Here is a 22,562-nt window from a genome sequence, read left to right on the forward strand (position 1 = left end):
GAAAAATCAAATATAATTTAAGATTTTAAAATCCGCCATAGGATAATACCTTACGGGAACCAAACTAACTTTTCCAGAATTCTTTATAGGGCTAGATGGTAAACAAAGCATAAAGGGGGAGGCAAAAACTTAGCTGCTTTTAGGCTGTGTACATACAGTACTGTACATTTAACATATATGCTTCTCCCTCCTCAATTTTTTTTTGTAAAAAAAAATTACAGAAACTATATTTCCTCATCTCTGTGAAGGGCAAGCTACAGTTCCCAGGATTCTTGGGACTAAATCATTTCCTTTAAACGTATGATGTGCAGGCAGCTACAATCTCAAGATAGAATGTGGGAGAAGGTGGACAATTAAAATGAGGCTGTACCAGGAGGCCTGTAATGGAAAATAAAATAAATGGGCAGGTTTATGGGGCGGGATACTTTTCAAACACACCAATCAAAACTTGAGTCTAGGCACAAGGCAAGCACTTATTGGCCGAGCAAAGCCGAAGTTACGCCTCCATTTTTAACGGGGCCCAATTGTGTTAGGGTTGCGCGCTGTCCAATGACTACTCGAGGCTTCACGTACGTCATTCGCTCGTAGGCAATGGATACTTACTTCCCCAAGGGAGCCGGATGTACGTGAAGCCACCTAATTTAGTTATTGAAACACCCTTTTAGGCACCATTGGTCGCTGCCTGTAAGACCTTGACCTATCACAAACTAAGAAGAGATGAGTGGCAGGGATGGACACCATTCAGAAAAGGAAGCTGGGGAATAAATGGGTGGGGGAATAAATGAACAGCAGAAATCACTGCGAGGGAAGGTTGGACTGACAGCCCAGTTGTCAAATCACAAATCGAACAACCGGGACAGAGAGCCACACCCCTGCTAGCCTATCGCGTTTCGAGTCCCGCCTTTCACGTCGCAAATCTCTCCCTCTCCCTATTATTGCTTCGTCCTCACCTTCACAACCTCAGCGGGCGCTTATTGGTCCCCATTTGATTGAGAGCGAATGCTAGCCAATGAACGACGTCCATATTATAAAGCCCCCTTCCAATGACAGACGGTGTAGCATGAAAAGGGGCCGCGCCGCGCTACGTCCCGGCTGCGCGGCGCAGAGGTAGAGGGCGGCGGGGGCGCCATTTTGTGAAGAGTCCGGAGCGTGGATGAGGCGAAGGTATATGTGAAAGAAGGAGGAGGAAAATAAAAAGCCCTATAGATAAGGAAAACGACGCCGTTCCGGAGCTGGGGCCTCCTGGTGAGTTCGTAGCCTGGATATTAACGCCTCAGGTGGCCAAGGAAGGAGCGGCGACGTTTCTTTCCTTTGTCGCGCCTCGGCCGCGGGGGGGGGGGGAGAGAGTTAATGATGGTACCGCCCTTTCTCTCTTGTTTTCTTCCCCCGCCACTTTGGTATCTCCCTTCCCGGCCTTCGCAGGGAAATGGGAAGATGCGAGAGATTCCCCCCCCCCCGCTTAGTCCAAATGGTACATTCCGAGCTAATTCATATGTGTTGCCCCTGGAAGAGACCATTGTACTTGGGCGGGGGAGGAGGAAATAATCCTTATCTCCCCCCCCCCCTTGAAAGAGTTAGGTGGCGGTGGGACAAAAAACCCACGTGAGGCTATTGGCTTTGGTCAGGAAGTGACATTTCTGCCCGCGTGTTCCTTTCCCGTGCAGAAGGCATGGCGCCCGCCCGCCCTCTCTCCTGGCCTAATCCGGATTAGTGGTCTAATGTAGGCTGCGCTCCTGGCCACGCTTTTCTGAGCTCAGTGGGGCTGCTTCATGAATAAACATGGCAGAAGAGTTGCGGGGGTGCGCCATACACACACACACACGTTATTCTGCCTCTTAGCCCTCACAAGGCAGTGCACAGCTGGAGGAGATCCAATTGAAATGCATTTGGGTTGTTTAATAATAATAATAATAATAATAATAATAATAATAGAATTCTGAGGAACCAACAAGTCTCAGGTATGAGTGACATAAAAACAACTGGGAAACAACTGGATGCAACAAATCGAGTTTTTGAGGCTTTGTTAGCTCTGCAGGGAGGGAGTTTCAGAGCCACCACACTTAAACCCACCAGCCTAATAGGAAAGGGCAGTAAGGTCACAGGCTTAGTCCCTGGTGTCATAAAGTCGGGTTCCGGTAACCTTGGGAGAGGTGCTGCCAGTCAGAATGGGCAATACTGAGCAAGATGGGCATGCAGTCTGATATTGTTCAAGGCGGTTTTCTGTGTTCCCCTTGTGGGCATGCAAGAAGGGCCTTTGTTGTTGTTTTTTTTACAGACGCCGAGGATCATAACAGCTAAGGGTGGTCCTTTAGAGAAGCTGGCCACAAATAATCAGAGCTTTACAGGTTAGCATCAGCATATTGAATTGAGCTTGGAAGCGCTCTAGTGACAACTGGAGTAAAGCTGTTCTTACATGCTCAGGTCTCCTGGTCCTCCTTAGCCTTTGGGCCATTCAGCCTGCAAGACCCTGCAAAAATTAGAAGTCATACAGACTGTTGCTTAACTACAGTATGCTAGCATCTTGCACGGGGGCTGCGTTCTGGGGATGGTGCGTATAAGAAAAAGCTCTGAACCATCTCCTTCGAACTGCCCTCGTGACCATCCTTGCCTACCAAGCAAGGCAGAGAGCTTTTAAATTCTCCACCTTGCTTACCAGGCTCCGGGAGGCTCTTTTGAGATCTTGTTGCTGGGCCGTCCCAAGAGCCTCCCAGAACCTGCTAAGCAAGCCTGGGAGATTAAAAGCTTTTTTTGCACTGGGAAAAGACAGCACAAAAGGCGCTATTAAACTCTGCCATGCATGCAATTAATTTGCAATATTTAATCGCGCTTAAGGTGGGAACATACTGAACTTTTTTTGTTAAAAAAAATAAAAGTTCCAGAGGGATCATGTTTGTCACATTGAGGAATAGAGTGAGAAGCAGGGTATGCATTCTTTAAATAAATAATCAGTTGCTGCAAAAGCAGAGTGCCTTGTGGCACATCAATAGGCTGTGCAATCTTAAATAGATTTTCTTGGAAGTGCATATTACTGAGCTTAATGTGGCTTGTTCCCAAGGAAGTGTATATAGGATTGCAGCAAGATTGCTATATTCTCTTGCCTTTCTCACAGAACCAGGACTCAAGGGGGGTTTACAGAAATTAAAAAAACATGGATAAAACACAGAAGTTTAAAAACACATAGAATTAAAACAATATAAAAATAAATCTACGTATTAAAATACAGATAGTAAAAGCAGCACAGAACTACTCAAAGCCCTTTCTTTAAAAACAGTTCTGAAAAGGCTTTAGGAATAAAACAAGTTTCCACCTGCCAGCAGAAGAACAGTTAGGAAGGAACCAGTCTAGCTTCTCTAAGGAGTTCCAAAATTTGGGAACAGCCATCCAGAAGGCATTCTCCTGCATTCCCACCAAATGTGCTTGTGAAGGTAGTGCAACCCAGAGAAGGGCCTGCCCCAAAGATCTCAGAACCCAGGAATGCTTCAATGGTCATTCAAATAACCTGGACCTAAGGTTCATTTTTAGATTTGTTCATCTTTAGAGCTGTCACCCCACTCTTTGCTGCTTTTTCTGAAGGAAAAAAAATCAGTAGTAATTCCATGGCCTGGTATAGATTGTTGTCAATTATTGCTCTAAATTTTGTATAATTTGTGGTGGCCTATTTATATTGGGTCTGTTTTGCATGCTTAGCAATAAGCAAGCTTCTGAGTTACACAGAGGTCTTGATCTAACTAATGGGAGTCAAAAAACACTTTTGTATATTGCCTTTGCCAGCTGCAATTGATTCAGTACAGCTGCGCTACCTGTCCTGAATTTGGATTTGCGTTTTAAAAAGTTTTTCAATTGTTAAGGAAGAGAATTGGGTTCAGCTCATATAGACCCCAGCTTTGGAACAGGGTTAAGTAGGGTTAACTGCTCTGCTCCTGGGGAAGCCCACAAAAGCCTGATCTTGCATTTCACTTGGAATCCTTCAGAATCATGTGGCTGCCAATTGTGTTGTTAGTTTAGAAGTAATTTGTACAGCACTTATTATTGGTGAACATCATGTTGAAGAGCTACCATCCTGCTTTGAGATAGGACATGGTGTTCCTGTGAAAGACAGAGATAGGCAGGATCAGGAGTGAGGGTCTGGCATTGATTCCTAGCCATAAGCTAGGTTTACAGTGATGGTTTTTGGTATTCTTATTCTTATTTATTACATTTCTATACCACCTTTCACCCAAGGTTCACAGGGACAGTTCACAATATAAAAACACAGAAATATGTAACATAGTAACAAACAAAAACACCCCCCCCCCCATTTTAGACAGTTTAATTAGCCAAACGTCTGAGAGAAGAGGGCTGTTTTCGTTTGGTGCCTAGAGATATGTAAATCACATAGGAGGGGAATGGGAACATAGTGAGGGCAGGATTCTTTCTGTATGGACAGCACCAGTGATGCCCTTGCACAAGTCCAGATGTGTAAATTGCAAAACAGTTATCCCTGGTGTGCCAAAACCCATTCATTGACTGGACAGGTCCTGGGTGCTCACTAGCTTGCAGCACATAGCTCTTTATTAGCACCTGTAGCACTGAACTAATAGCCAATTAACTTAAAATTCCATTAAATTAGTTTTATTAGTTTGCAGCAGGAACTGGGTGGGAGGGAGGCATGAGTCTCATGATACCTTAAAGGCTATGAGCTTTTGGTGTCACTTTTTGAAAGCTGAAGCCTGCAAGTGTTTGTGCAAGATTGAACTAGCTGTTCTGTAAGGAGTTGCCACAGGATTTGCACAAGACCAGGAGTTTGAATCCAAGTTTTCCACGTGCTGGGTCATGCTTAGTAGAATAATCTGAATACATTAGCCTTCTTCTCTCTTAACATGCTTCCTTCCATTTGTTGAGAACTTGTACAAAGGGTGGAAAGTTAGAACGTCTGGGTTCTTCTGCCAGGGACCATGCATTGACCTCCCCCAGTAACGTTCAGGAAACGTGGCTGGAAGTCTTTCCTTCTAGCACCACCACATACTCATCACCTGTCTCCAGAGTATTAGTAGATCTGGCCCAAAAGAGCATTTCAGTTTGCTTGAAGCTGGCATCAAAATGTGTTTGGCATCAACAACCTTGTATCTGTTTTGCTTATCACTTTTGCCAAGTAATTCCAAAATGACCTGCCCTTCTCCCTTTGTTATTTTCCCTGCCTGTGCTGACTGCACTAAACTTACCTTATATCCTTCCAGGGGTAACATAGCACAGTAGAGAAAAGGAGTGTTCTGCCTATGAATTTCTCTTATGAGAGACCTGGGGATTATTTATTTAAAGTGTAAATCTGGGTGGTTTATCTGCAGTACTTTCCTGGCATTTAAATGCTGGGTGGGAAGGCAGATAAAACAGTTGGGCTAGAATTTAATTAATGGCTTATCAAAATTGGTACCCAGGACTAGGATGGCTTCCAGTTTTGAACATGATGCTAAAAACCAGTGGGTGGGTGCATGTATTACACTTCTGGGGAGTGATGCATAGAGCATAAGGCTGCAGTGCCCTCATGCTCTTAACGCTTATGAGGTTTGTAGAGGTTGCTTCTCCTTCAGTTGCATGCATCAGAATCTCTGTGAAGTCTTCCTCCTCCATCTTTGCTTCAGGGTATCTGTGTATGAGCTTCAATGTACTTCACCTCCTACCACAAGCTTCCTGGTGCCTTTTGACGTCAGCTGTGAGCTTGGGGTAGCCACGTGGGACTGGCATTCTCTGCGCTGGGGAGGAGGGAACTGGGAGATGTGGGCAACGTTTCTCGGGTACCCTGACTCATCCTGTCCCTTCTCCTTTCACAGGGCAGCAAGGCGAAAACCCCCAACCCTTCCTTCACTGGAGCTCAGCTTCGTGTTTTGTTTTTTTATTTAAAAAAAACCCACCCACCCCACCGCACGCACACCCCTCCCAATGTCTTAGAATGAACCGTTCTTTATCAAAACGGTGGCTTTGCGGCCCAGCGTTGGCCTTGCAGTGAAGCCAGAGCTGGATTGAAAGATGTTAATTTTGGGGGAAAAATCACTTTTTTTTTTCCTGCAGCAGCTGGGTTAGAGGAGGAATCTTTTAGCCTCGCATGAGCTCACCTCTCTCAGGCATTTTTAGAAATGGTGTTCAAAGGGCTTGGATTGTTTCCTGCCGGGAGCTCTCCCCTGCCTGGTTCTGCAGTAACCGTGGCTGGAACAAGAGGGTGAGAGGGGGGAAAAAGGACAGAAAATGAAAGAGAGAGAGAGGAAAAAAATCGTTACTGACTTTGACCTTTTTACACCTCCGGTTTTTCTAATCTGGGCTATTTTTATTTTTGTTTTTTTACAGCGAGATTTTTTTGATCTTCAGCTACAGTAAGTTATTCAATTTTTTTCCAATTTTTTCCTGCCTTTCCACTGATTTCCTTTTTATCGTTGTTGCTAGTTACTTATTGATATTATTGCTACTATGATGGTGGTGACTGTGACTATGATGATGTGTTGCTGATGGTGGTGATTAAAAAAAAATGACTGCTGATTTTTAACCGGATGAAAATGGAGTTTTTCTGAGTGGTCCTAACTGACTTTGGGCTTTTAACCCCTTGGGGGGAAAAACACAACAAGGTTTTTAAAACACATTTTTTTTAAAAAAAGTGGATTGATCGCGTTTAACTCTTTTTTTTCCCTCCCTCCCTGATTGCCTGGCTGCTAAGAACGGAACCCAATTTCTCTCCAGAACTTGTTTGAACATCTCAGGAAGTTCCTACACTTTTTTATTTTTATTTTTTTTAATTTTTAATATTTCATTTCTGTGCAATTTTTCAACTGTTGCTGCAATGTGTCTGTGGTGCTGCTCGCTCGCTAGCAGTGACAGCCTTCCCTTGGTCAGATCCCGCCCCCCCTTCCTGTCTCGTACCCTTCAGTTCCCATCTTGATCTTTTCCTCCACACCCTTACAAACGCCGTCATGGACGCCCAGTCTGGATTGGCAGAGGCAGTTACCTGCGGAGCCTTGCATGGAGCAGACACAAACCCATCTTGGCTGATGGTAAGGGGCTGAGTTGGCTTACTTCCAGGCTTCAGCAGCCATCCCTCTTAAAGGCCTTGCTGAAAAAGAGTACACACCTGCACTTCAAGCAAAACTCTGTTAGTAGATGGGAGTGGACCTGTTCAGGTCTTCATTGCCTTCTGAACATGCAGCCACTTTAAGGGTTAGAAGTGGGAGAGAGGGGTTGTCTGGTTTTGGGGAGCAAAAGCAAGTTCAGCAACCAAGCTCAGTATATCTTGTTGCGCTGGGCTTTGTGGGTAGGGGGAGAACTGGCCAGTTTTGTGTGGTGGACTCTTTCTTTTTTCCATTTTTAAAAAGTGGCAACAAAACTACACTCCCAGAGTATAATTCTGTGTTAAACTTTGCAGTGCATGCACACATACTTGGAATCTTTTGCCCATTACTTGACCCTAATTAACAGACTGGAACAATCTCTTTTAACAGTTGAGTTATATATAAAAATACTAGAGTATGTCACAGTACCCAAGTTACCTTGATGCATTGCAGAGATTAAAAGAAGTCTCTGCCAGCAGACTTATGCTAGACATGAGAAAGGCAACAGGGGCGGGAATGAAACAAGCAAGTTCAGGCAATAGCTTTGTGAAAAGTTACATCATGAACATCTTTAAGGGTAGTGATGGTGGCTGATAAAGGCTCTGGTTAATAATGAAATAATAGCCAATCTTTAGGCCTTGGGTACATCACGCTCCTGGCAGCGACGAACAGAAGAAGTGCATGCTAGGTTGCAGCTAAAGTCATGGGACCTCTCTTCAGAACTATGTTTTGTGGTCATAATATGGCTTTGCTGAGGCATGGTAACTCATGGACAGATGTGTAATCGACAGCCAGCATATTTTGGCTTGGTTTGTGAGTTAATCCCATTCATTGCTACCACCATGGCTTGCTCCCCATTGCTTTCCCTGAGAGCTGTAGAATGTGCAGAGAGCTTGTGGACCAGGCTTTTGAAGAAAGCAGCACCCCTCTGCATCTTCCAAAAAACGTGTGGAAGAAAACCTAGTCATTCCTTTCCTCCTCCTTAGCTTGCTGCAATTTGCCAAAGCCTAACTTGCAATAGAGAGAGAGAGAACGTTTGTTTGTTTTTCTCCCAGTTGGGTTTTTTCCGAAGGCATCAGCAGAGAGGGACTCCTGGCATTTTCTGCAAAATTGCAGCTTGATGTATGGGAACGGATGGAAGTGACCCTTTTATCTGTGCAGGAAAGGGAATAAAGGAGGGCTAATACCCCCCATCCCATGATAGATAGATAGATAGAAAGAAATTTTAAAGAGACAACCGAAAAACACAGTTGATGCTTTCTGTGGAAACGCCTGGGAGCAAAACCACTTTTCTTCTGATTCGGGGTGGGGGGGGGGAGATGTCCCTGCCCCCCCCCCCGGGTGAGTTCAACTTCTGAAAGAAAGTGTCAGCACCTCCTTGCTGCCTGCATCATGAATTGAACTGGAAAGAAAAGAGATTGCCTCTTCATTCCTCCAGAAAAGAGAAAGATAGTGTCATTTCTTCCTTTATCCCTCTCCCCTGTTTTTGGCAGGAGGGAGCCATGGGCTGCAAAAGCCCAACTTGCATGAGAAAGAGAGTATGTTGTTTTTGTTGTTATTTATTGCATTTATTTGTTGCTTTCTACAATAATGTCTCAGAGTGACTTACGATGATAAAAGCATACAGTATACAAAATACAAAATTCACCAGAAAAATAAAAGACTACACCTTGTTTCTTCCTCTGAAGCATTGGGCGGGGTGGTGGTGGTGAAGAGGGGTACTTGCCTGCAAACAGGATGTGATGGAAGTGCAGGGATGGTCATCAGTTGGGGGTGAAGCACACGTACAGTGAGGAGGCAAGTGGATTTATCAAACCCTGCAGAGCTTAAAGCTGGGTCTCCTTGGAGCCTTGAAGAGAGGACCCTCTGACCGCCCTTGACATTTGGCCATTAGAATTGCTTTTGGTAGAGGATGATTAACGAAACACTCATCCCACCTTGAGGTCACACAGAAAGGTGATAGCACCATAAATCTAATTTCTGTCCCTGTGCTTTGCTGCATGTTGTCAGTCCCATATACACCACCTGCTCTTAATCCTGTTTCGCTGGCCTTTGGCTGCAGTGTATGCTGTGACCACACACACACACATTTACCTTGTTTCTGATCACAAAAATCATGTAATAGTCTTTTCCTCTGCCCATCTCAATCAAAACTGCCAGCTGGAACTGAAAGTGTTGAATCTTTTGAAGGGTCTTGGGGTTTTTCCCCACGACTCTACTCATTATCCAGAGGTTGCTCTCCATTCTCATCTTGTCCTTGCAACAGTCCTGTGAAGCAAGTATAGGCAGAGAGCGTTCACGAGCCTCTGGGAGTTTCATTGCTGGACAAAGAATCTGAACATGGACCTCCAGCAGCAAAACTTAACAATCAGTCCCCCACTCTGTTCACTTGATGGCTTAGGTCTGGGTTGTTGAGTATCACATGCAACAGAACTAAATGTGCCAAGTTGAGAGCAGGAAAGTAAAAGGCTTTGCCCTGTTGGATTTCTGTAAATAGCTTGGGGGGGGGGGAGAAGAGAGAACGTGTGTGTGTGTGCGTGCATGCGAGAGAGAGTGAGAAAATGCGGTGAGCAGCGTTGAATCTTCCTCCACGCTGAAACTTCTTTCCCAGGCTACTTTCAGATGTATTACAAGACCACTCTGAGTTTGTACATAGACGAAGTTCCAATACTGATTTATTTTAGTTTCCACTGGTCGCTTTAAAAATATATTCTAAGTATAACTATGTTAACTAGGTGTGCGCAAGAGACTTGTGTAGATGAGCAGGCTCCATGTTGTTGCTCCATGTAAGTGGTTGAAATGAGGCTGGAACTCAAACCAGAATCTCATTTCCATGTTTATCAATGAATCTAAAGATCACAGCAAGGTCCTGGTGCTTTTGTCATAAGCATCTTTAAATGGAGGCCCAAAGCTAGATAGCATTCTACTCACTGCTTTTGAAAGACGTTTTGTTGAGAAAACTGTGTGAGAGTTGTCTCACTACTAGAAATTCTGCTAGCTGGTGACAGCTTTTTGTATTGGTTTCATCTGAACTGGAGCTGGGGTTTCTGTAGTTGTGTTCCTTAGAAAGCTGGTTAAAAGCAAAATTGAGGGCTGGGAGTAAAATTGATTCTACCCACAATATGCTTGTCCTTGAAACAAGGGTCCAGAGCAGGGGTCAGCAAACTTTTTCAGCAGGGGGCCAGTCTACTATGCCTCAGACCTTGTGGGGGACTGGACTATATTTTAAAGGGGAAAATAAACAAATTCCTATGCCCCACAAATAACCCAGAGATGCATTTTAAATAAAAGCACACATTCTACTCATTTAAAATCATGCCGATTCCTGGGCCCTCCACAGGCCGGATTTAGAAGGCGATTGGGCCGGATCTGGCCCTCAGGCCTTAGTTTGCCCCATAGTCTAGCGGTTGAGTTTCTCCTGAGACCAGGCTGACATGAGAGATACCCACCCATCTTGGAATACCACTGCTAGCTTTAGACACAATATCATGCACAGCCAGGGCTTGACGTGGGCACAGGTGTCTCTTGTGGGAGAATGTGGGTGGTTCTGTGGCAGGCTGGTGGCAAAGCCACCTCACTTCCTTTAGTGCCTTACGAAAAATGGTCTTTGCCTAGTGGCAATCATTTTTTTTAAAAAAAAGAAAATGCAGTTGCTTAGCAATACTGCTGTGCCTTACTGCTTGCAGGATGGATCTGAGATTTTCTAGCATGCCTCGGGGATCGTAGCTATTTGTTCAAAGGGGGAAGCGCTTCCTGCCAGGGTGCGTGTGTGTGTGTGTGTGTGCTGTTGGCTGTGTGTGTGCGTGTGCATGTGTCAAGACGCTGAAATCCCACGTGACTGCTTTCCCTTCTCTGACAATCTTCCTCCTCCAGCACCAATCCTGTGTTTCTGCTGCATACTTGAGTCATGGCCAGCAACGTCACCAACAAGACAGACCCACGCTCCCTGAACTCCCGCGTGTTCATCGGCAATCTCAACACGCTAGTGGTGAAGAAGTCGGACGTAGAGGCCATCTTCTCCAAGTACGGCAAGATCGTGGGCTGCTCTGTGCACAAGGGCTTTGCCTTCGTGCAGTACGTGAACGAGCGCAATGCTCGTGCTGCCGTGGCAGGAGAAGATGGCAGGATGATCGCAGGCCAGGTCCTAGGTAAGCGCCTTGTGGTTTTTAGCTTACCCCCTTTTTTAGGCCTGGCTGAAATCACTGACCAGTTCCTTTTCCAAGCACCTCTCTTGCTTCCTTATTGCCTCATTTCACACTCAGACATAACACACCACTCTCTGCTAGCAGAGCCAAACAACTACATACGCAAACCAAGCACATACTTTCGGCTCCGTTTCGGAGGCAGTCTAGATATCAGAGTGGAGGTGGCATGTCTATAAAGAGGAGAGCAAGGAAGTCAGAATTTACAGCTAGATATTGAGCTGTGTGGAAGTGCAGTGTTGCCCATGTTTATTTTATTGTATTTATTTTTATTCCACCTTTCAAGGTACAGTTTCTTCTAAGGCAGCTTACAAGTAACATCAAAACATGGTAAACACACAGAGCAACATCAGAAAGGTGGGGTACAAGCCTGTCTTTCCTAATTGTCTATTGACGCCTTTTGAAGCCTTAATCAAGTACAGTGGTACCTCAGGTTACATATGCTTCAGATTACAGACTCCGCTAACCCAGAAATAGTGCTTCAGGTTAAGAACTTTGCTTCAGGATAAGAGCAGAAATCAGGCTCCGGCGGTGCAGCGGCAGCAGGAGACCCCATTAGCTAAAGTGGTGCTTCAGGTTAAGAACAGTTTCAGGTTAAGAACGGACCTCCGGAACGAATTAAGTACTTAACCCGAGGTACCACTGTATACCCAAATTCTAATGATCCATTCCGCAGGATGGAGCAGGAGCAGGTTCCTGATTTCTATTTCTTCATCTGCCTTTCTTTCCCGAGATCCTTCCAGGGCTGTTGGTCATTTTGGGTTGGTGAGGGAACAGAAAGGCAGCTTGGAGTCTTGATTGGCTTTTATGGAAATAAGGAATGTTGATCACCATGTAGAGCTAGCCTTTAGGTCTGGCTTTTCATTTCTTCCTCTGTATGTGTGGTGTTTGTGTAGCTTTATGACAGTCTTCCTGCTCCTCACAGCATCCAGGTGTGTTAAGCTAGGAGAGTGGATGTCCCTGGGCAAGTCAGTGGGGATTTGAACTAGGGTCCAGAATGTCACAACCCAGCTCTTTCTTGTGGCTACCCTTGTCTCCCCTTTTGAGACTAGCTTATATGTATTTGGGAATGCTCGGCTGGGGCAGGGAGCCTGGCACCAATCCTCTTGAGCTACTCTACCCCACTCCTCTCCAAAAAGCCTGAGCGGGAGCAGCCAAAGCATTTTTATTGCATTGCTCCTTCAAAGCAGTTCACCGGTTTGCCTAAGTATAGGGAAAGAAGACACAACTTGTGCAGCCGGCATCCCTGTAATATTGCAATTGGCTCATTGTTTCATTAGGCAAGACTCAAGACAAGAGTGTTTATGCAGCCCCGTTTGAAAGCCACAATTCCAAATTCCTCCAGTCGAAAAGCCACTTCCCCGATCTTCAGAGAAACCAGCAGCTTTGTCTTCTCTCCCCTACTGCCCACAGCCCTGTAAATAACAGTACAAGTAGCTTAGTAGCCCACAGATATTAACTGGCTTAGTTGCCCATTCAAGCTGTTTAGTAATCACATAATGGCATATTGGTGCCCTTCCATTTTAGACTAGCTTTCCTTCCTAGTCACTGGGACAAACTTTCACTCTGCACATGAGACTTCGGAGCAGCTATTTACAAGCTTACTCAGCCTTGCTTGTCTTTCATTCCAGTGTTTTCTCTGCCAGACAACATTTTCCTGCCACCCCTCCCCCAGGTGGTGTGGGGGAAAAAATTGTTTGTTTGGTGTAGCCCGCCCATCCTGCAGTGAACCCTCTTACTTTGGAAGTGCTGCTTAATATATTAGTTCTGTCACTGCGTGGTATAGATTTACTGCAAGGGAAAGAGTTGCACTTTCCCACCCAGCAGTAAGAAGCTGAGTGTCTGTGTTTGCAACTGACAAGTGGCTGAAGATCCTGGCCAACATGAGATGTCTTATTCAGTATCATTTTTTTGCCAAACACAATGCCCCCCCTTTTTTTTGGTGTTCCTGCTTGAAGTTAATGGCTCATAGCTTGTTTTCTACCCTCCTGGATCTCTTGCTACTGGGCATTATGTTATCTGTACCTTTAACAGCATATCCTATGCCATCCCTTAGGGCAATGTGTCCCATCCCTGAACAAAGAGAGCTCAGCAACACATTAGTGCCCAGATGTATGGCAGGCCTCGACTTGTTTCCAAGAGTTGTGAGATGCTGGCTTTCAAAATTGGCATGTCTCTCTCTGTGTGTCTCTGTTCCAGATATTAACCTGGCTGCCGAGCCGAAGTTGAACCGGGGCAAAGCTGGGGTGAAGAGATCGGCCACAGAGATGTACGGGTCAGTAGCCGCACCACCTTCTCCGTCCCCTCTAGTCAGGTCGGGACCCTTATGTTTTTTTTCTATTATTTTAACGTTTCTGTTCTTTTTATTTCTCTGGCTTTGTGCCCTGCAGTGAGCAATGTCTCCATAGGTCTTAATTGTCTAGCTGGTTGCAAGGAAATGAAGCTGAGTGTGTAGAGGCGTGTGCATGTGTACGTGTGCATGCGTGCAAGCAACTCCATGTGAATGTGAGAGGCCATGTGGGAGAGTGGGTTTTTTATGCCTGCGGGTGGCACAATTTGTTACCTTGGATCCCAGCGCAAAGCTCAGGTGGCTTTGAAGCGTGGGTGACAGACAGAGGGATTGTTGGATAAACGCAGGGTTGCCTTTGCTCTTGCACTGTGAATAACTGTGTTTAGCCTTGATATGCCAGACTGGGAATGGACTCCTGATAATGGGAAGCGAAAGAATCACCTGTTTCTTTCAGCCCTCCTGAGCAGGATTCCTTTCCTTGGTGGTCTGCCTGAGACCTGACCATGTTTCATGTGCTTTGTCTTTCAGGTCATCTTTTGACCTGGACTATGACTTCCAGCGTGACTACTACGACAGGTAGGTTTACCTGAATGCTGTTTGCTGCATTGTACATGCTTCGTTCCTTCTGGTAGAATAGGAAAGCACCAGTACACTGTTCTGTTGTCAGCATCAAATAGATCAGGCCTTTTAATTCCCTCCTTCCAAAACATTCCAGGTGTAGGTTCCTTTTTCTGGCATAGAGTATAACGACCTGAGAATGAATTTCCATTTTCACTCAAGGCACTTAGCCAGATCCTGGGTTCTTGTGGCGCTTGTCATATTTTTAAGAACCTTCTGCCGTTAAACGGTGAAGAAGACGAGGATATGCATAGTAGAAGTCATAGGGATGACTTCAATGGAGATGGCAGTTCTTCAGGAGGGCAGTGTTTGCGGGAAAAGTAGAGGCATTTTTTTCTTTGGCCAAAAGGAGTCTGGGGAGGAAAAAAGGGTTTTCGCAAGGGATTGTAGGTCAGTGGTAGAGTGCCAGGTTAGCAGGTCGAAGCTCCTCAAGTACCTCCCTGCTTCCCGTGCGTAGGGCCACAAATGTCCCTTGTCAGCAGCACTGAAGAGCCTCTCAGTGGTGGCTGGTTCATGGGTGCAAACGAAATACTGTCCCACCAACTTTCACTGGCCCCAACCCATCCTCTTTCAACCAAACCTGGGGTTGGCTCTTTCTCCTACCTTCCTCCTCCTCCTCCTCCTCCTCCTCCTCCTCCTCCTCCTCCTCCTCCATAGAACTCAGAAGGGAGGAGGATGAATTAGTTGGCTGTGCCTGTAGCTGGCTGTGGCTGCACCTACCTTCTTCCTGCCAGTCCCCTTGGGCACCAGCCGCCACTGAAGCTGCTGCCAGTCATGGTGTCCCAGTTCCAGGACTCTTGAGTTGGTAGAAAGCAGCTGCCAGATGGACGGGGTATAAATAATAAATTATTTCTATGCTGCAAGGAGCTGTTTTAACCTTCTTGCCCAGAAGATCTGCCTGATCTTCTCTGGTTGGTGTGGGGAGGGAGCTTTCCTGGGACACCTACCCATGCACAGCCTGGGAGCCACCAGCGAGCCGTTGCCCCTTCCATACATCTCCGGTGCAGTTTGTCTCCAAATGCCAAGAAGGGAGGAACCACAGCCATTGAGCTTGTGCATGAGCAAGAAGCAGATGGAAGGAAGATGTCACTTGGCTTTATTTTGGGGAGTAGAGGGATGCATGCAGGAGTCATCTTCATGCGACTTCACGGAACAGGATTCTGTGGATGAGGAAGGTCCCTTTGTGCTACAGGCCTGACAAGTGCTATGGAAGTAGAGCCTGCTCTCCTGAGCGAACTCTAAAGGGAGTGCTGTTGGTTAGATCCCGCGAGCAAAACGATGAGTTTTGAGAAGCCCAGGGCAGAGGATGCACACATGTGGTGTATAGCACGAAGAGGCAGTTTCAATAGGGAGTTGAGTGCTGGCTTCTGACGATGGCAGTTTTCTCTTGTGCCCCTAGGATGTACAGCTACCAAGCGCGGGTGCCGCCTCCGCCTCCCATTGCCCGGGCTGTGGTGCCATCCAAACGCCAACGGGTTTCTGGCAACACCTCCCGCAGGGGCAAGAGCGGATTCAACTCGAAGAGTGGGCAGCGGGGGTCGTCTTCCAAGTCTGGAAAGTGTATGTGTTGAATTTTCTGGCTAGGCGCAGGTGATTTGAGTGGGGTGGGGGCCCTTTCTCTTGCACAAGGACTTAAACTGGGATTCAGAAAAGTCACACAAAGTGCCACTGAGTAGTTAAATGTTGCGGTAGCCTTACATAAAATCCTTGGGGATTGGCTAGAACTGTTCTCTTGGCAAGGCAGAAGTTTCGTTTGGAACTGGGGTTTGCAGAAGTTAGATCGGGATCTACTGGGTATTGTGCAACAGATTCTGCTTCCCACTTGGTTAACAATGGCAGCAACTGAAATGATTCTTGCCCCTGAATTAGGCCACTGAATTTAAGAAAGATAGGGGGTGATTTCGTGTGTGAAAAGGCCATAAGCTCAATTCAGTCCTGGTGGTACAAAACTACCCAATTCCTAGGTTCAGGTGCAGCCCCCTCTTGTAATTCTAATTATGTTTTTGTGCTTGGATTTTGCTGGAAGACTTCCAATTAGCAAAGTAGATCTGACATGTGTGAAGTCTTCCCTGATTTGAAATGGGCCCCTGCATGCTGTGGTGGGTGATGCTGAAGCTGGCAGTGGGCAAGGGTTACAGTCTTGTCCCCCCCTTTTATCTCTCTTTGCCTAGCAAGCTGCTGGGAGAGGGTGAGGTCACTCTTGCCAGAGGCCTGTCCTGGTCACATGCTGTGAGCTTGGGCTGAAGGTCATGTGTATCCCTTGGGCTGCAGGTTTCTAATTCCAATTCCTGGAGTAAATTGCTGACTTGCCCATAAAGAGAGTGAGAAAGTTTCGCTACCCCAGACTGTTCTCTATCCTAGTTTCAGAGGGGCATCTGAAAACTCCTGACAACAGTTGCACCTTCCTTTGCTTTTCAGCACTATTTATTTCCCTATCTCTTTTTTAATGGTGGGTTGAGAAGAAGGAACAGTGGGGAAACCTCCTCTCCCTGGGATAAATGCTTCGCTTAATCTCCAGATTTATATCTGTGTTAGCTGTCTTTCAGCATCTATTGTTGAGATGCTGAATATATTTGGAATAGGCATTGAGTGCCTATGTTCAAAAAAGCTAAGCCTTGGGTATCAGTGCTTCCGATAAACAGTGTGCTCATGTCCTTTTTATTTCAGTGAAAGGAGATGATCTGCAGACCATTAAGAAGGAGCTGACCCAGATTAAGCAGAAAGTGGATTCCCTGCTGGAAAGCCTGGAGAAGATAGAGAAAGATCAAAGTAAACAGTTGAATGAAAGGGTTGGGAGGTGGATGGGAGGCGGGGGGAAGACCCTGGAAGCCCTTCATGGGCTTGGGACTTTTGGGGGGCTGAAGGTTGTGGGAATTTGGCTTGAAGCATCTCTTCAGGCTTTATCCTTCCTCCCCAATAAAGAGAGCAGCTTGTTTGGGAGGGAAACGGGCTGTCTGGGGGTGCATATCTGACATGTGTAATCGTGGTGGTTTTCTAGGTGGGCTTTGGTTTTGGGTTTCCAGGAGAGCAACCTTTTGATGCTCCTTCGCTGCTCTTCAATTTAACTGCTTTCCATAGCCAGGAGGGCAGCGCTCTAGCCCCTCCTCTATATTGTCGGTGGGGAGAGCAGCCACCTTGCCAAAGCCCTTTGTGTACAGCCATAGTTCTCCACAACAGCCTTGCAAATGAACCCATGGCAGCTGCTTGATCACAGATATGTCGCGAGCTGCCGGCCCCTTCATGCCTTTGCATAGGTGGCCTGACTAGGAAGAGCCAACCTCCTTCCGGCTTATAAAAGCTCTTCTGCCTCTGGGATGGTTCCGGCTTGCCAGAGGCGTGTGGTTGGCTTGACGAGTCTTGATGTAGGAAAATTCCACGTGGGGCAGCAGCCCCGAGAGCTTAGGAGAGCAGGCGAGTGGTTCCGATACCCTGCTGGACCCCTCCTCTCTATATCCTCCCTTCCTAGAACTGAAGAATGACAAGTCTGAGGAGGAGCAAAGCAGCAGCTCGGCCAAGAAAGAAGAGAGCAATGTCAAGATGGAGTCTGAGACTGGGGCGGATGACTCCGCTGAGGAAGGGGACCTGCTGGACAATGACGACAATGAAGACCGGGGAGACGACCAGGTACGAAGCTGGAGGCGGCAGAGAGCCAGGAGTGAGGAGCGCGGCTCTCCCTGTTTGCTAACTCGGCCCCTCTGCCTGTCCCCTTCTCTCTCTCAGCTGGAATCCATCGAGGGGGATGACAAGGAGCCCGAAGAAGGCGAAGACGACAGAGACAGCGCCAATGGCGAAGACGACTCCTAAGCGCCCAGCACACCTCTCCTCTCTCCTCCTCAACAAACACCGACGTTCTTCTGATATTGAGCCTCTCACCAGCCCCTTGTTGGCTGCCTCCTCACTGCCCTCTTCCCTCCCTCCTTCCCAGAGCCCCGTGTGTTCATGGCGTGTCTTCTGTTGCATTTGTCCTTTCTTTCTCCTCCCCCCGGCCAGACCCCCGAAATCTCTCCTAGTAGTTCAGTTAAATCCCCTGTAATTCTCCTCTTTTAATTTTGATACCTCTTTATTGACTTAACAATTAAAAAGGACGTATTGTTTTTAGATGGCTTGCCTCTTGTTTATTTGTGGGGAGGGAGTGCCTTCGGATGTGAGCTGTGCGAATGTGTGACGTTACAGTTCTTAGCTGCAAAGGCTGACCCTTCAGTACTCTGAGTCCAGATTCGAATCGTGTCCCCTTTTAAGAAGGTGTTAAAGGTACCCCTGCCCGTATGGGCCAGTCGTGTCCGACTCTGGGGTTGCGCGCCCATCTCACTTAAGAGGCCGGGGGCCAGCGCTGTCTGGAGACACTTCCGGGTCACGTGGCCAGCATGACGAAGCTGCTCTGGCGAGCCGGCACCAGCACAGCACACGGAAATGCCGTTTACCTTCCCGCTATAAAGCGGTACCTATTTATCTTCTTGCACTTAAAAGTGCTTTCGAACTGCTAGGTGAGCAGGAGCTGGGACCGAACGACGGGAGCTCACCCTGCCGCGGGGATTCGAACCGCCGACCATATGATCGGCAAGTCCTAGGCGCTGAGGTTTTACCCATGCCTACCCATGTGTTAGAACGTGTGAGAACCACGCTTGATAGTTAAGATGCAAACGTGGTGGTTAGTAATGTTTTAAAAAAGCACTTGGCTGCAAGCATTGCTGAGGCAATGACTTCTGTGTTCCTAACTGCAATGTGTGTTGTGCATTTGGCATGGTCTGGCCTCCTCAATCTCCCTTGTATACATGATGGCATAAGTGAACATCCCAGGGTCTAAACACTGAGCCAAGGAAAATGATTTGTAGAGTAAGATATCCAACATGAATGTACAGAAAGCCACTCAATTAAAATGAATGTTTTGGGTGTTGCTGAACTTCCAGAGTTTGAAAGCAATGATATTGACACACCAGGATAGGGGAACACCAAACATTTAAATCTAAGCAGCTGCATAAAACAGATCCAGCTGTTCCTCTAAATGCTTACAATAAGTCAATATCAAACAGTAATTGATGCCCCCAACCCTGTTTGTGGTTCTGCATTTCTGTGTGAACCACCCAGAGATCTACGGGCACTGGGTGTTATACAAATTTAATAAAATAATGCTAATAAAAGCTGTAGTTTCTTTTTACACTTAGCCTTCATGTGTGGAGCATAAAAGCATGGCCACAAATAGCCAAAATATGAGAACTAAGTGAAGCACTTACAATGGATAAAGTGAAAGATCTCGCGTGCTGTTTGTGTACTGACAAGTTGGCCCAGCCCTGTGCAGAAAAATGTTGGCTTCTAGTCAATTTGCCCCAAGTTAAGGTTGGGAATGTGTGGTGGTTTTTTTCCAGCCAGAGGGCTGCATTGCCTCATGGAGGGACCACATGCTAGTGGTGAAGTAGGGCTGCGGCAGTTGGTAATATAAAATACCCTCCCCCCAAAAAATCTTCCACCTTGCAAGGCAAAGACTTAATACAGGTCAAGGGCACATGACACCTATGCAAATATCCTCCAATAAGCAGAACAGGGCCTTGGTGAGGAGTGTGCCCTGGGCAGAGTTGCAACAGACTTTTATTCAGCGCTTGGTCCTGAGCTTCTGCTCTCATTTCAGCAGAGGTGGATGTCTTTGGTCACAGCCATGCGAAGGGCTCTTCAGCCAGATCCCATCACTTGGAGGAATGAGGACAAGTTGATACATTCTGCCCTGCCTGATCTTGACAGTGTGATGGACTCCTCTTTATTTCTCCCATAAATTATCTGGCATAAGCTACCTGGATGGTGTTAGATATTCAGGGTGAGGTGTGCTGGCTGCTTTTTTACTCCTAAAATGGTGTAACACTTAGCAGAGCACGAAACCTGCTACAACAGACCAAGGGCCCGTGTACTCCAGCAATCCCATAAAATTGTAGGAATCCCCCTGCTGGATCAGGCTAAAAAAGACCCATATAGTCAAGGCTTCTGGTCCACCAGGTTCCCAAGCAAGCCCTGAGCACATACAACACTCTCCACTATGGATTTGTATTTACTAAGTGTCAATCAACACCCATCCAGGAATACCTGAACAGAGGTCTCCAATCGTTTTAGGCCATTTGGATTTCTCTGGTTACCTTTGTCGTCTTTCTTCCTTGGATCAAGCTCCCACACACAGGCAGAAAGAGTGTGTGTGCACACACGTTGCTTTTTCCAAAGGAACTTTGTAAAACTTGGATTCAGTAGAATTCATCTGAGCCTTGAAAAACATATAGAGCTGAAATAGGAGGTGGGTGCCCTACAGTGTGTCTTTTCCTTCTCTCAAAGACTATAACGTACTTGACCATTAGGGATAAAATACCTTTCGATTATTCTTCTTTGGCGATCACTCGTAGCTGAGTAAGATTGTCTTCCATAAACACAGTTTTAACAATGAGTCTGTGACTGTGGAGGCCAATTCTGGATCCACACATCCTTCCACAGTGGGGATTATAACCTCAGTATCTCCCTAGTAGTCTAAGGAATTAATTACACCCACTCCCTGAATCACCCTATAGATCAATACACTTATTGACTAACGTTGGTTTATCATGTGAAGCTTTCCTTCTCGTTAGAAAAATGACCCCTATTGACCCCATTTAAGCAACCCAGTTTCCTTGTAAGAGCTATATATAGTTGCTGCTCTATATAAGAACCTGTCATTTCCCAAGCCTGGCAACGGGTCCATCTAGCTCTAGGGCAGGTTTTTACTTCTCAGTCCCGCCTGTCATTGAACGCAGGATCCCTTTGCCTGCACTCAAAGCCTCCTTGTGCTCTTTCCTCTCCCCACAGAGCGACGGACCCCCTCTTCTGTTCCAGCGCCAGCCAGCGAAAGGGGACATTACTACTGCAGAACCTTAGAGGGCATAGTTTTCTGTCCATCGTAAAACTAATGAAACTCCCCAAATTAGAGAATCAATCTGAAAACTGAGTGTGCTGGTGATGAGGAGATGACCTTTGTGCCGCTGCTAATGCGAAAGCAATTTAGATTCTGGGATTGAAGAAAACGCTATTGTGCCGCTCACACTTCCCTTTGAACATTATTTTCTCCTCTACTCTGCAACACCCATGCGCCCTCGAAATGCGCTCCAGAGGCTTGTCTGACGCGCAGGGAGAGAAGGGTGGAACCCCGTTCCTGTAACGTTGGATACGTGCCATACCCTTCTCCCTCATAGTATCCCCTCACCTGTACGTTTTGAGCACCAAATTGAAAACAGCTCCCACGCTCTACTGGAGTGTGGGTATTATTTTTGTCGGTGGTGCTGCACGTACTGCGAATTCTGTGGTTGACTTTAGGAACTAAAGATGGTTTTCTCTAAAAGCTAAAAACCGAAACTATATTTTTACTTTTAATCACCACATGCATCTGTCTATTTACAGCGGAGGCGATGCCTGCTTCCTTACATTTATTTTCGTACCAGCAGATTCATGTTGTCCACACAGCAGGATGTGGAGTTAAAATTAGCAATTAAAAAGGGAAATCCCGCTCCCAGGAAGCCAATCAATAGTCCCTCCTCGACTGAAGGAGGCTAGGCCGAGAATGAGTAGGATACTATTCTCGAAGCGGTAATTTCAAGCGGGATTTTTACTTCCGCCCAAAAGCACGCATACGCCAGGACTGCACAAAAATCCTCTTTTGATCAAAGACAGAGATAGGCGCTACTATTTGCCGGAGAGTGTTTGATTGGTTAGTTTGAAATACGTATTCATCGTTGATTGGATAGCGTCAGTTAATGCGCACGGCAGCGTGAAGCGTGTACAAATACGCGGCTCGTTGTTGAAGTTTTCATTCTGGTCGGATTCCAAACTATTTAAAGGCGCTTTTTCGTGAGCCGCTTCACATTTCTCGTTTGCGTTTGAAGCAGTTCGTTAAGATGTCAGGACGTGGAAAGGGAGGCAAGGGGTTGGGGAAAGGAGGCGCCAAGAGGCACCGCAAGGTACTCCGTGACAACATCCAGGGCATCACCAAGCCCGCCATCCGCCGCCTCGCTCGCCGCGGAGGAGTCAAGCGCATCTCCGGGCTCATATACGAGGAGACCCGCGGCGTCCTCAAGGTCTTCCTCGAGAACGTCATCCGTGACGCCGTCACCTACACCGAGCACGCCAAGAGGAAGACGGTCACCGCCATGGACGTGGTGTACGCTCTCAAGCGCCAGGGCCGCACTCTGTACGGCTTCGGCGGCTAAGGCTCCTCCGCTTCCACAGACCAAAACATCAACAAAAGGTCCTTTTCAGGGCCACCCACCTTTACCTGAAAAGAGCCAATCGCTAACGCTATTTTACCTAACGCACTGGAATTATTGGAATAATACCCAAAATACATAGAAACCTAGCTCGAGGCATCTAATCTTTTACTTTACA

General features: G+C 46.7%; 2 protein-coding genes across 6 annotated transcripts; both read left to right on the forward strand.

Moving 5' to 3' along the window:
• The first annotated feature begins 1,085 nt into the window (after nt 1-1,085).
• On the forward strand, nt 1,086-18,278 carry HNRNPC (heterogeneous nuclear ribonucleoprotein C). Of its 5 annotated transcripts, none has more exons than XM_082195832.1 (9): nt 1,086-1,245; nt 6,319-6,344; nt 10,944-11,218; nt 13,472-13,586; nt 14,091-14,138; nt 15,580-15,740; nt 16,848-16,949; nt 17,647-17,804; nt 17,901-18,278. In XM_082195832.1, exons 3-9 carry the CDS (start codon nt 10,978-10,980, stop codon nt 17,982-17,984), a joined length of 909 nt encoding a protein of 302 aa, XP_082051958.1. In that variant the 5' UTR covers nt 1,086-1,245; nt 6,319-6,344; nt 10,944-10,977; the 3' UTR covers nt 17,985-18,278. The 5 variants fall into 5 exon arrangements, with proteins under 5 accessions (XP_082051958.1, XP_082051959.1, XP_082051955.1 ...); XM_082195833.1 differs by having other exon boundaries at nt 13,472-13,547; XM_082195829.1 differs by having other exon boundaries at nt 17,647-18,278.
• A 3,797-nt stretch (nt 18,279-22,075) lies between these two features.
• Nucleotides 22,076-22,553, forward strand: LOC309516672 (histone H4; the record flags this gene model as incomplete). Its single annotated transcript, XM_082195441.1, has 1 exon — nt 22,076-22,553. One exon carries the CDS (start codon nt 22,076-22,078, stop codon nt 22,385-22,387), a length of 312 nt encoding a protein of 103 aa, XP_082051567.1. The 3' UTR covers nt 22,388-22,553.
• Between the last annotated feature and the right edge of the window lie 9 nt (nt 22,554-22,562).

Source organism: Podarcis vaucheri, assembly GCF_965113315.1.
Source record: "Podarcis vaucheri genome assembly, chromosome: 13".
NCBI classification, from domain to species: Eukaryota; Metazoa; Chordata; class Lepidosauria; order Squamata; family Lacertidae; genus Podarcis; species Podarcis vaucheri.

Coding starts and splice junctions, on each gene's coding strand:
- HNRNPC (XM_082195829.1), top strand. CDS start 10,978: ATGGCCAGCAACGTCACCAACAAGACAGACCCACGCTCCCTGAACTCC. Junction 14,139..15,579: donor CAGCGTGACTACTACGACAG/GTAGGTTTACCT, acceptor TTGTGCCCCTAG/GATGTACAGCTACCAAGCGC. Junction 15,741..16,847: donor GTCTTCCAAGTCTGGAAAGT/GTATGTGTTGAA, acceptor TTTTTATTTCAG/TGAAAGGAGATGATCTGCAG.